At 32.2% G+C, this 14,300-nt stretch overlaps 1 protein-coding gene across 1 annotated transcript; it reads left to right on the forward strand.

The window, feature by feature from the left end:
* The first annotated feature begins 8,441 nt into the window (after window positions 1-8,441).
* LOC146954571 (calcium-dependent protein kinase 17-like) lies at window positions 8,442-13,981 on the forward strand. Its single transcript, XM_085745103.1, has 4 exons — window positions 8,442-8,513; window positions 9,826-10,053; window positions 11,959-12,183; window positions 13,668-13,981. The coding sequence occupies exons 1-4, from the start codon at window positions 8,442-8,444 to the stop codon at window positions 13,788-13,790; spliced, it is 648 nt and encodes a 215-aa protein (XP_085601229.1). The 3' UTR covers window positions 13,791-13,981.
* The last annotated feature ends 319 nt before the right edge of the window (window positions 13,982-14,300 follow it).

Consider the following 14,300-nt stretch of genomic DNA (forward strand, 5'->3'; position numbering starts at 1 on the left):
AAGATGAACCTACGACGGATCTAGTATGCACGACCGTCTAGGCAAGCATGACCACACACATATAATCAACCGTCAGGTTGTATTGTAGACATGTGGTGACCGTAGGTTTCCCCCGAGGTTACCTATAGCCTAGGATTAGGTGGAACTCACTGAGACATTATGTCTCATCCCAATCCTTATTTGTTTCAGATAAACAGGATGGTATTGCAAGCTTGTAGTCGGATGGATATTTCAGCAAGTGCTCGTTCGTACCCGCTGCAGGACGTCATGGATTTTAAGGATACAATTGCTATATTTTAGATGAGCAGTGTTGTATTGTTGTTGTACGAACGTGATTTGTTGTATATAATATTCATTCGAAGATTTTAATGTATCCAATACTAAAGATAATGCACATGCTAAACTTTCTAGATACGTTTAGTGTGGGCGTTACATCCCCTTTTCAACAATGGCCATTTTCCAAGTTTATTTTAACTAGTTCTCAAATTTTAGACTAGGCTCAAGATATCTCCATTTTTATTTTTGTAAAGTATGATTATTGTGACGTTGCTCGTCGTTCTGGTCCCAAATTATTTGAGATGTTGCTATTGCTCCAACATGAGAATACACAAGTGTATTGTACAGCAAACTAAAAAATGGATTGATGAATTTCATGTGAACACGAGGAAAAAAATAAAGTTGATTGGGCATATATAAAAAATGAATTCTATCCACTAGACTATTTAATAAAAAAATATTATACTTTAAAAAAAGGAAATAATTGACAATAAAAGTTAAAAATAAATAAATGGCCATATATTAGACCGACCAAATCAGACTAAACTAGAAAATCATCCATGTTATTAGTCGGCTATTGCAGACCACGAAAATTTTAGATGACTAGAAAATAAGAGGCATAAAAAAATGCATCAACTTAAATCAAGTTAAAATTTTCTTAGTTTACAAAACCAAACAATAACTAATGATTCCAATATGTATGAATATATCAAGTGGTCTACATTGTAGTTTTATAGGTAGATATTCCTATGTGTTGTTTCCACACTTTTGATGTGGGACTGCTAAACTACATAAATGTTATACACGCCTCTTCCTTACTAAGATGTGCAAATCTTCTCCCTGCTTCAATTTGTATTTTCTTATTGGAATTTTTAATCTTCTCCCTTCTTTTTTTGGTTTTTTCTTCTGTCTTCATGTCTTCACATTGTCTACTAAAAAAGAAAACACAGTGCTGCCATATCCTAGACTAGATGATGCAGAGTCAGATAGATTCACACATATTGGATTTGGATTTGGAATCATACCGAGTACCTAAAAAATATTAGTCAAATTCAAGGACAAGTTTTTGTCTCACACACGCGGTAGGTATCTATTTTTTAGGTACTCGGTATGATAGTGAACCTAGGTGGTGGACCTGAAGGATCACAATCAGTTGCTAGGGACTATGAGATGCTGCAAAATCTGTAAAGGCACGGACAGTAGTCATGTTCATTCTGCTGCAGCAAGGGTAATGATAAATAGGGAATAGAATGATCACCCTTACAAGGTTCGAGAAGAGACACATAAAAAACAGTGTTTATCTTAGCACCCGAACACAGTTGAAGCTAGTAAGCAACGCATCCGATATTCTGATCCTGACCACAACAGGAAAAGGCTCAAATTACTTAAGACCCAATTTGTGTTGGAGATTAACAAGGACTATTAGACAATCTTAAATTCCAACAATCTCCTTCTCTTATCAGCTGATTTCTTCATGAAGTCTTGAGTTTTGGACAAGTTCAAGTTGCATGATTGTGTCTCTCACACAGTTGTAGGTTTGGAGGGTCCAAGGCATTGTGAATTTTTTCAAACCATTTTGTCAGGTGTAAGTAACGTTGTCATATCCTTAGGTTAGGATAAAAGCATACAAATATATATATATATATATATATATATATATATATATATATATATATATATACGGTTTTGCTAGAAGACACCTTTTATGAAGGTGTATTTTAGCAAAGTTATAACTAAAAAGTGAAAATCACACCTTGAGGTGTGGCTTGCTAAAAGACACCTTCATGGGTGACTTCTAGCAAAACCCATATATATATATATATATATATATATATATATATATATATATATATATATATATATATATATATATATATATATATATATATATATAATTCTCCTTTCAACTCTTCATTGAACTGTTACTTCTATCGTTATCCCTTAACTGTGCATATATTTCTTGTTTTTGGACAATGAAACATTCATAGAAATTGTCATATCCATTTGCCTCCATCACATCATAAGTCTGTTTTACGATATCGAATGGAAAGTCCGAAAAAATATCGAAGAATAAGAAGTTAGAGGAAATAATTTTTTCTAAAACTTTTGTTTGGGATATATTGTGGATCATATATTTGGAAAGAAAGGTAATTTAGAGCCATAATCACGATATGATTCCACTAAAGTAGAGGTTCAAAGTTTAAACACATGTCCAGGAAATTAAAATAAGGGCAAATGAATAAAAAATCATGAAATGTAACAGGTGCAAATTAATTGAAATACATATTGGGACATGTAGGGTCACATTGGAGAGTTGTGGAGCAGGTATCTGGTTCTTCCGAAGTGTTTAACTCGTCTCGAAAAGTAAGAGAGTAATGTCTGGAATATCAACTATTTCTGAATAGATCAACTGTTGATATTATATGTATTTGTATAATGTTTGTTAACAATTTAATACAACAACCGACTTGTTTAATTTTTGCGATTTACTCAAGGGATCTTTTATTTAAAGACGCACGTTGTGTAACATTTTTGGTGCAACCCTGCCTCCATTTAAATCATGTAATTTTTTTTTAAATAAAGTAAATAATTATATTAGATAAATGCCTTAACTCTAATTGGATTGAAAATATATAACTTCGTCCATGACTAACTATAACACTCTTTACAATCAATTCTTTGTCCCTAAATGGATCCGTTACAAATTTATATGGGGAATTAGTCACTTTAGTCCCTGAATGGGAGATGATTCGTCACTTTAGTCCCTGAATGAAGAGAAATTGCAAAACAGTCCCTGCATGGTCAATTTTAGGGACTAAAGTGACTAACGGAGTCTACATTCAGGGACTAAATTGACTAACGAAGTTTGCATTCAGGGACTAAATTGACTAACAAAGTCTACATTCAGGGACTATTTTGCAATTTATCTGCACTCAGGGACTAAAGTGACGAATCCCTTCCGATTCAGGGACTAAAGTGACTAATTCCCCAAATTTATATTGATGAATAAATATTTTAAAGAAACAAAAATTTATCTTCAATTTCATATCTCTCTCTTCTCTCTCTTTCTCTCCTTCTCAAACCCTAGTCGTTGTTTTTCCTTCTATCCTAATTGAATAAGTGATTTCACATATTTTCAGTTTTCTTTCGTTTGTATTTGTGATTTCGTCTTCTCTGCACGACTCTGTTTGTTTTGATTTCCCGTCTTTGTGCGGCGTGTTTTTGATTTTCGTCTTAGTGCGGTGTTTATTTGATCCAGGTTGAAAGTTTAGCTTTGAGCAAGTGCAGATCCTATTAACGTCGTCAACGTTGCAGATCCGGAGACTTGAATATAATTATATTTGTAGGCATATTACCGTTTTATGCTATTAACATGGATACTGTGAGTTTGTTCACAGATTCATCCTTTTTATTTTTAGCGAATTTGAATTTGTATTGAATCGATATACTGTATCAATTTGAATGAATGAATATCGTTTATTTTTGTAAAAAAAAAAATTAAATTTATCTTCAAGGGCACTTTGCTAAGAAAACAAAAAATTACAAGTAATAAGACCATATGATAGACGAGTATCAGAGCACTTTATTTTTAAGGGTCATGTTAACTTGTGTCCTAAGGAGCTTAAAAAGGAAATTAAAAATAGGCTTAAGTGCAATTTTGCCCCCCTATTTTGACTGAATCGGAATTTTACCCCCCCTATTTTAAAACTTGGAATTTTACCCCCTCAATTTAATGTTTTTCGGAATTTTACTCCCCCTATTTTAAAACTCAGAATTTTACCCCCCTAATTTAATGTTTTTCGGAATTTTACCCCCCAATTTAATGTTTTTCGGAATTTTACCCCTCCACCACATTGAAAGTATAATTTTTGCAACTTTTAAGACATTGAATGCACAAATTCCAAGAAAAACTTTCTACATTTACCTTCTTAACTTATGTCCCAAGAACACAAGTTAACATTTCCATTTTTTTAATGATTTAAGATGGTTTAATATATTCTGTCATTATTGGAAGACACCGTCGAGGAATCTATGTGAAAACATAATCAAGACATTAATAAATGTATCCATATAGAATCTCCAACAATGTCGCCCAACAATGACTAGTGATATACCACTAGAATTCATGGGACAACTCAACTATGGTCATGGGTCCCTAAATGTGTTATGGAATTTGGTACACACCCCTTTTTATAGGTACATGTTTGTCTATGTTGTTTACACACTTTCGATGTGGGACAACTTCTGAACTACCATAATAATGGAATACATATATACATGTTTCTTCCTTCCTCTTTGATCACTCCAAACAGCCATTGGATAACAAATCATAACTATTGCAGCCAGCCATATGATACTAATGTTAAAGTTTATATTAAATGATAGACGAGTTTCATTGAGAAATCATAACTTGTTATATTATCTTTGATCTAACGTTAAAGATTATATTAAATGATAGCCATATGTGTTTGTCGAGCTCTTTGATCTTACTGTTATAGTGTTTGTCGAGCTCTTTGATCTTACTGTTATAGTTACTTGTTATATGACATTTCAGATTGTATGATTGATGAGCAAAAGCTGATTTACATCAGGCATCAGAACCCATTCAACTGTCCACCAATATGTCAATTGTCAAGAAATTGAAGAGGTACTCAAACATTGCTTGATGACATGAGAGCTTAATTTGGTAAAGATTTCAACCTTTGATACTTAAAAGTGTCGTTGATCATCTGAGCTTAATTTGGTAAATAATTTCACAATTTGTGCAATTAAACTCCAGAGAAATAAAGATCTCCGAAGTTACATTTGAGAACAAATTATCAACATGACTTAAACCAATTTCAATTAGGGGTGGCAAAATGAATAGTTTGGATGGATAAAAAAAAGTTCCTTAATTAAAATCCACTAATTTTTTTATTATAAAATAATCCAATATCCACTAAATTTCTTTACAAGTTGCATGGACAAGGCATTATTATATGCAGGGTCGAGGTTCGAACTCCGAACATCCCACTTATTCATCTTTAAAAAACGAATTTTATCCACTAAGTTATTTCAAAAAAATAATATTATACTTTAAAAAAAAATTAAATAAATAAATAGAAAATATTAGACTAACCAAATCTGGCTAAACTAGAAAATCATCCATGTTATTAGTCGGTATAGGAAACCCAGAAAATTTTAAATAACTAGAAAATAAGAGGCATAAAAAATGCATCAAGTTAAAATTTTCTTAGTTTACAAAACCGAACAATAACTATGATTTCAATATGTATGAAATCAAGTGGTCTACATTGTAGTTTTATAGGTAGATATTCCTATGTGTTGTTTAAATACTTCTGATGTGGGACTGCTAAACAACTGAAATGGTATACACGCCTTTTCCTTACTAAGATGTGCAAATCTTCTCCCTTCTTAGGTGATTGATGCAAAAGCATGTTTGCTTCCAAGGAGGGAAAAAGGTAGAAAAAGGATGGAGGAATAGAAGAAGATTTGGGGAGAGAACAGAGAAGGAGACTTAGCTATTGAAATAATGATTATTTATGATAAGTCTTAGATTTGAATCCTTTTCAAATGTCAACCATTTTTGTGCCGGTTCATACAGGACTTTGCTATTACTTCAATTGAACCCTTCATTGGTGGACGGTGGAATCGGTTCTCTGGATTAATTGTTCTTTTGGTCGGATACGAGTACCCAAAAAATTGATATATACTGAGTGTGTGAGACAAAAACCTGTCCCTGAATAATTGAATAACAATGTTTAAATTTTTTTTTTGTCATGTGTTCCATCTTCTTGTTTTGTTCTGTCTCTTGAATATTTTTGAAATCAAATATCGCACATGTATATTACTCTGTCTTCATTATTTACAAATCAAATGCAATCATCGATGTGTATAAATGAACCAAAAAAAGTTATTGCCACTGATCCGAGTTTTGATTTCTTTAATCCTTTTACTAATGTGGCTTGTGTTATGTCTTTGCTGAATCTTTAACACATGTAAATTGGTTGTTCTTTGGCTGCTGCAAAACTTGCACACCTAGCATTCAATAATTATCAAAGACCTAGCAGAAATGGAGAAACCACCACTACTCCTCCTATGGATGATGATCATCAGAGGCTGCAACTCTCCTGAGTTTTTCGTCTCTTTCTTCTTTCCTTCACATGTAGACTACAATTCATATTTCCTTTTACTTTGAATTTGTTATTGTGGAAAACCACCAACTTTTTTTCCTTCATCAACTTATGTATATCTTACTATTCTTGCGAATCAACGCCAATGATTTTTGTAGAGATTGAAGTGTGGCCTGCACAAATCAATACATTTGCAGATTTGCTGTTTAGTAAAGTGTGTAGCTGACACTATTCTTCTCCTTAGTTTAATGTAGCCTTCACATGTCATCATAGAAGAGGAAACAGAAAGTTGTAAAATAAAAATTACTCTCAGGCAACATTGACTCTTATAAGTTTTTGACTCTTATAAAGACCTTGTTAGTTTGTTATCCAAAAGCAAAAATACCTTTGTTAGTATTAATAATTATTAATATTCGTCCTTCCAATTCAGGAGTTCTCCTAGTTTCTCAATAATTATTGGATACAAATATATGATAAAATTCTGGAGTTCTCCTAGTTTCCTTCAATTAATGCCTCCTACTTGCTCTCCTTTCCAGATCATTCGGATCTCCTTCCAATTCAATTTGGAGATGGATAATCAGCTTGTAATGTCAACCAGTTTTCCCAAGTAGCCTTGGCCATCTTGAGTCCATCACACTGCACAAGGACTTGCTTGATCAACCGACCGTTTCTGTGCGATGCTGCAAAATGGGTAACAACACAAACAGTCGTCCATGTTCATTCTGCTGCAGCAAGGGTAATGATAAATGTTAAATTGTAATTAAAAAATCTTTAATTTTTTTAGTTTGTTTTAAATTGTAATTAAAAATATGGTTCTAGCTATTATCAACTTTAGTGTTATTACTTGCAATGCAAGCTATGTCTCTAGCTATACTACTATCATCTTCCTTATTCTCTAACAGGGTTAGTTACTTGTTTCTTAAGTAACTAACTATTTCCTTGTTTTTACCTAATTTGATTAGTTAGTTAGCACTTGCCTTGTGAAGCAAGCTATAGCCGAACTTGTGTATAAATACCTTGGTTCCTCATTCAGTAATAGCTAATGCATTCACTTGTTCATACTTTCATAATCTCATCTCACTTTCTCTCTTCCTCATTCTTGTGTATAATTTTTTTTTGTTTTGGAATGTCCCCTAATAGGTCATTCAAAAACCAACTTTTTTTTTTTGCAGAAATTTTCGTTTTTGAATGACCTATTATGGAGTATTCCAAAACAATTTTTTTACATGGGGTAAATAAAAATAAATTACAGTGGGAAAACCGGAAATGACCTATATTACAGGGAACGTAAAGCACTGCTAACCCATATTTTCGTAGACTTAAAAGATATACCTCTCAGATTGTGTTAAGTTTCAATTACTCTTCATTACCTTGAACCTGGGCAATGAAAGTTTCATATAAATTGTCATATCCTGTATCAAAATCACATAGAAAACACACCTTTTGTACTCTAATTTTCACCCTACACATGAATTCAGGAAGAAAAAAAATCCAAATATATATCAAAAAATGAAATAAAAAAAAACTTTAATTAAAGAGGATAAGGAGTTAGAGGAAATAGACTTCTCTTGACCAAGAAATATAAGGTATTGTCATAATACCTAATGAGACAATAAAATTATTAACCGTCAAAACAGAAGCATCTCTTGACCATGAAAGACACCCTCGTATGAGTTTCACCTCCTTATTGAAATGTACACTTGAAAAGGGATCTGGTTAACTTCTGTCCTATTTTTATCATAATATTATTTGTTATTTTCTTATTCCCACAACTTAAACCAGTATTAGAAAAATACTTGTCATCAAATTGATTGGGGAAAAAGGACAAAGAAGAATAAATTAAAATTGCAAGGAAAAAGTAATCCACCCAAAAGTCAAGGACACAAGACAAAAGAAGCATCTAAGACAAATGAAATATGACTTCACTAAAGTAGAGCTTCAAAGTTCAAACACACATATCCAGGAAATTAACACAAGGGCAAATGAATAAAAAAACCTTGAAATGTGATTGGTCCAAAGCAATTGAAATACATGTTGGGCTATGTCGGGTTATACTGGAGAGCCGGGGACCAGGTTCTTCTAAAGCGTTTAACTCGTCTCAGGGTAAGAGAATAAAGTGATAAATATTAACTATGTAAGAACAAATCAACTGTTAATATTATATGCATGTGTATAATAAATCACAATTCGTGACTTTAATTTGTATAATGTTTGTTAACAATTTAATACCACAACCAATTTGCTTAATTTTTATGATTTACTAAAGGGCGTCTAATATTTAAAGACAAAGATAGTGTAACATTTTTCGTGCAACCTGCTCCATTTCAATCATGTCATTTCTTTTAAACAAAGTAAAAAATTATATTAGATAAATGCCTTAACTGTAATTGGATTGGAAAGATATTACATCATCTGTGACTAACTATCTCTTTACAATCAATTCTTTGTTCCTAAATAGGTCTTTTACAAAATTTCAAATGGATTAATTTATTTATAAACTAAATGAATCTTGTCTCTTAAGAAAAATTGTTGAAGAAATAATTATATAGATGGATAAATATTTCAAACTAACGAAAATTTATCTTCAATTTAAGGATATTTTGCTAACAAAATGAAAAATTACACATAATAAGACCTTATGATTTTGGAACATTTTTTTTTTAATTCAACATTCACTCTTTTATTGGATAAACTCAAAAATGAGTTAGCACTATTCATGAAGATATTACATTATGCACATAGTTTTTTTTTTTTTTTGTAAAGATTTAATTTGGTTTTGATATATTTTGTCATTGTGAGATGACGACGTTGAAGGCGATTCTACGTGACCAAAAAATCAAGACATTAAAAAATGTATCCACATAGAATCTCCAACAATGTCACCCAACATTGGCAAATTATATACTAATGGAACTCATGGGACAACTCAAATATAAAACATGGGTCACCAAATGTTTATAAAGTATGGCACACACCCTTATTTTATAGGTACATGTTTGTCTATGTTGTTTACAAACTTTCGATGTGAGACTTCTGAACTACCGTAATGGAATACTTACATACCTCTTCCTTCCTCTTTAATCGCTCCGAATAACAAATCATAACTACTGCAGACATATGACATTAACGTCGGCCAAGATTAAAATAAATGTTCAAGATGATAGATACAGATAACAACTTTTGAAGAACTTAAAGTTGTTGCTAATCTTAAGGAGTCTAAAATTTATGATTTAATGCAAGCGGTAAGTATAAGGTGGATGATTTGCAAATGGAATGGAAAGTTAAGATTTGCAAATGGAATGGAATGGAAATTTATGATTTAAAATTTATCATAGATTCACAGCAATAAGTTAATGTGTTCTATTTAACATGCTAACTCAAATCTCTAACATATCACTATACCTTGAAATTGTAGGCTGATGTAGATAACAGTGGGACAACTGATTATGGTGAGTTCATTGCGGCAACATTGCATCTTAACAAGATTGAAAGAGAAGATCATCTATTTGCAGCCTTTTCTTACTTTGATAAAGATGGAAGTGGATATATTACTCATCAAGAAGAACTTCAACAAGCTTGCGATGAGTTTGGCATTAAAGATGTTCGTTTGGAAGAGATAATCAAAGAAATCGATGAAGATAAGGTAAGTGGTCTTAATTGTTTGACTTTGTTATCCTTTTTAGCTACCTTGTCTTCAATATCTGTAGTTTTCAACACTATTACTGACACATAGACACCATAGTTATTTGAGAAAGTGGAAGTGATTGAACCTAACCACATGTATCGGTGTTGTGTGACTTGTTCTGTGTCAGACAATGACATTTGTCGGATGCCGGCCACACTTTCAAATTGAAGTGTTAGTGCTATATAGTTCAACAGAGTTGTATTTACGTTTCTAATTTATACAAATTTTTTCTCCTTACATCTAAGGCCTTGATGAATAGAAATTCATTGTGGTTGACAGTGGTTCCGATATTCATTCAAATATATGCTTTGAGCTAAAATATTGAACACCTTATACTCAAAATCTGATGCTTTCTTAATTACATAGAGAAAATATTGTCCTTTGTCCTCATCACTATAAGAGGACTTGTTGTACTCTTTTCTTTTACATAGTGAAACTTTGCTCGTGATCGCCCGTGGTTTTTTACTTCTCATATTGAGGAGTTTTCCACGTAAATCTTGTGTGTTATTTCTCTTGTTATTTTACTTACTTCTCTTTAATTCCCAATTGCATCGATCCTGTGCTTCCGCATTGCGCTGATATCCCTAACAGTAAATGATTCACAATTTGGGAAATTAAAGTCAAGAGAAATAAAGATCTCCAAGTATCAGAACACATATTGGAATCATTTACTTTAATTTTTTCATGATGATGTGTCTCTAAGTCTTAGATTTGAATCCTCTCCAAATGTCAACAATTTTTGTACTAGTTCATACATGACTTTGCTATTACTTCAATTGAACCATCCATTGATGGATGGTGGGATCGGTTCTCCGGATTAATTGTTCATTTGGTTGGATACCGAGTACCCAAAAAATAGATATATAATGCATGTGAGAAAAAAACTTATCCTTGAGTTATTGAATAACAAAGTTTAAATTTTTTTGTCATGTGTTCCATCTTCTTGTTTTGTTCTGTCTCTTGAATATTTTAGATCCTTTACAAAATTTCATATACATTAATTTATTGATAAACTAAATGAATCTTCTGCCTTAAGAAAAATTGTTTGAGAAATAATTATATAGATGGATAAATATCTTAAACTAACGAAAATTTATCATCAATCCAAGGACACTTTGCTAACAAAACAAAAAATACACATAATAAGAGCCTATGATATTGGAACACTTTTTTTTTTTTTAATTCAACATTCACTCTTTTATTGGATAAATTTATAAAAATGAGTTATTATAGTTTTTGTAATGATTTAAATTGATTTTAATATATTTTATCATTGTTGTCAACGATGTTTGCAGGGATTCTAAATGACAAGAAATCAAGACATTAAAAAATGTATCCATATAGAATCTCCAACAACATCGCCCAACATTGACAAATTATATACTAATAGAACTCATGGGACAACTCAAGTATAAAACATGGGTCACCGAATGTGTTTTGAAGTATGGCACACACCCTTCTTTTATAGGTACATGGTTGTCTATGTTGTTTACAAACCTTCGATGTGGGACTTCTGAACTACTGTAATGGAGTATACATGCCTCTTCCTTCCTCTTTAATCGCTCCAAATAGTCATTGGATAACAAATCATAACTATTGCAGACAGAGGACATTAACGTTGACCAAGATTAAAAGAAATGTTCAAGATGATAGATACAGATAACAGTGGCCAAATCACTTTTGAAGAACTTAAAATGGTTTGAAAAAAGTTGGTGCTAATCTGAAATTTATGATTGAATGCAAGCGGTAAGTATCTTATAAAGGACTCGTTATAAAGTAGAAAGGAACAAATGATAAGTTAATGTGTTCTATTTAACAGGCTAACTCAAATCTCTAACATATCACTATACCTTTAAATTGTAGGCTGATGTAGATAACAGTGGGACAATTGATTATGGTGAGTTCATTGCGGCAACATTGCATCTTAACAAGATTGAAAGAGAAGGTCATCTATTTGCAGCCTTTTCTTACTTTGATAAAGATGGAAGTGGCTATATTACTCAAGAAGAACTTCAACAAGCTAGCGACGAGTTTGGCATTAAAGATGTTCGTTTGGAAGAGATAATCAAAGAAATCGATGAAGATAATGTAAGTGGTCTTAACTTGTTGACTTTGTCATCCTTCTCTTCAATATTTGTAGTTTACGACACTAACACTGACACATTACGACACTAACACTAACACATAAACACCATAATTATTTGAGAAAGTGGAAGTGATTGAACCTAACCACATGTATCGGTGTTGTGTCTGTGTCAGACAAAGACATTTGTCGGACGCCGACCACGCTTTCAAATTGAAGAGTTAGGCCTAGGGATGGGAATAGGCCAAGCCAGACCAATCTTTTTTATTAAATAGAGAAGGCGTAAGCTTTTTTTTTAAGCCTATTTAGCTTAAAAGGCCAGGCCACAAGCCTCTCAAAAAGCCTCTTAAGCATATTAGGCCGGCCTATTTAAGTAATATGAATAATATTATTTATTGTTATATTATATTTTGTATTTTTAATTAAAATATAAATTTGTAAACTTTTTCAATAATTTAAGCTTTATCAGTATACATTAATTTTTTGCATATATAAATGTATTATTATAAACTAGAATAAAAATTTGATACAATATATAGTCGAATTCCCTAAAACCTCGTGTTGATTATCAAGAGAGAGTTTAATATAATTGAACTATTAGTTCGCTAGTCCATTTAAACTTGGATCACATTGCTTATTTAAATATGTTCATAAGATATAGACTTTTAAACAGGCTTGTAGGCCGTATCAGGCTTTCAAAAGGCCAGGCTCAGGCCTAAAAAGTAGGCCTATGATAGGCCGCAGGCCAAACTTAGGCTTTAAAAAAATATGGCAGGCCTTACAAAGCCTAGCTCGGCCTAGCCTATTCCAATCCCTAGTTAGGCCTATATAGTTCAATAGAATTGTATTTACATTTCTTGATACAAATTTTTTCTCCTTACATCTAAGTTCTTCATTAATAGAAATTCATCGTGGTTGACGGTGGTTCTGATATTCATTCAAATATATGGTTTGAGTTAAAATAATTACCAAGTGAGGCATCAAGTGGGCTTAGAACTAGGAGTGTGTACGGATTGACTTATTATATTTGAGCTTATCTACTAACATAAACTGTTTGGGGGAACTTATGGAAACAATTTATGACATGTTTATAAACTGTTCTCAACTTATTTTTGTAAGCTCTCTAGGATAACTTTTGATAATAGCATATAATTTATATGAGAACAGTTTGACTTTATTTTATCTTTTGTTTTAGAAATACTAATACACAAACACTTATATGACAAGTGCTTATGCTATAAACAATTGATTAAGGGTTTATCCAAATAAGGGTTAACTCAACCCCAAAAGCACTTATAACCACTACTTTAGCCGTATCGCCTATCAGATAAAGTAAGTGATATAGATGTTTCCATTGTAATGAACAGTAAAAGAACGTAATGTTTAATATTCAATGTTTCTGCTAAAATATTGAACACCTTATAGTCAAAATCTGATGCTTTCTTAATTACATGTATGATTAGTATCAACCGTGCTTTATCTTATGCAGGACGGGCGCATAGATGATAACGAGTTTGCAGCAATGATGCAGAAAGGAAATCTTCCCATGGTTGGTAAGAAAGGTCTAGAAAATAACTTCAGCATTCGTTTCAAGGAGGCTTTAAAATTGTAGTATTCATTCTCAGCATTCAGATTTTTTTTTTCCTTTGAAAGTTCATGTTGTGCATTAGCACAAGTCAGTGGAGGCCAATTTGGCCTTTCAGCTATTTTGTTTGTGTTTTAGTTTAAATGGATTTCTGTAATTATGAGAATGTTTTAAAGATTAAATAGAGGTGTTGTTGTGGACAAATGATAGTGGAGTGATGTTTATTCGAGAAAGGAACAAATTGACACCATAAACTTGCAAGCACGTCGCGTGAACTATAGTCGGGCAACTATTAAGAAGGCTATTTTGACAATACTCATGGTTTCTCTGACCTGTGAATCACACTACCTCTGATGAAACACAATATCCAAAGAAATTTAAGTTTTTATTTTATTTTTTTTATTCAGAAGTTATATTATAAAAAATATTTAAATATTAATGGTAGTGGTTGAAAGCTATGGTCGAATGTGGCTATAGACGGCTGTCTAAGTGGAGAATGGAGTTCAACGGTGGTCGTAGTGGTGGACAAAATGGTGA

The sequence above is a fragment of the Medicago sativa genome, chromosome 1 (genome assembly GCF_051527215.1).
Source record: "Medicago sativa cultivar Bolivia chromosome 1, Bolivia_mono, whole genome shotgun sequence".
Lineage (NCBI taxonomy): Eukaryota > Viridiplantae > Streptophyta > Magnoliopsida > Fabales > Fabaceae > Medicago > Medicago sativa.

Bases quoted from the DNA above. Each gene is read 5' to 3' on its own strand.
- LOC146954571 (XM_085745103.1), top strand. From the start codon at position 8,442: ATGTTGGGCTATGTCGGGTTATACTGGAGAGCCGGGGACCAGGTTCTT. The intron at 8,514-9,825 runs GTAAGAGAATAA...TTGAAATTGTAG, and splicing joins AGCGTTTAACTCGTCTCAGG to GCTGATGTAGATAACAGTGG. The intron at 10,054-11,958 runs GTAAGTGGTCTT...TTTAAATTGTAG, and splicing joins AAGAAATCGATGAAGATAAG to GCTGATGTAGATAACAGTGG.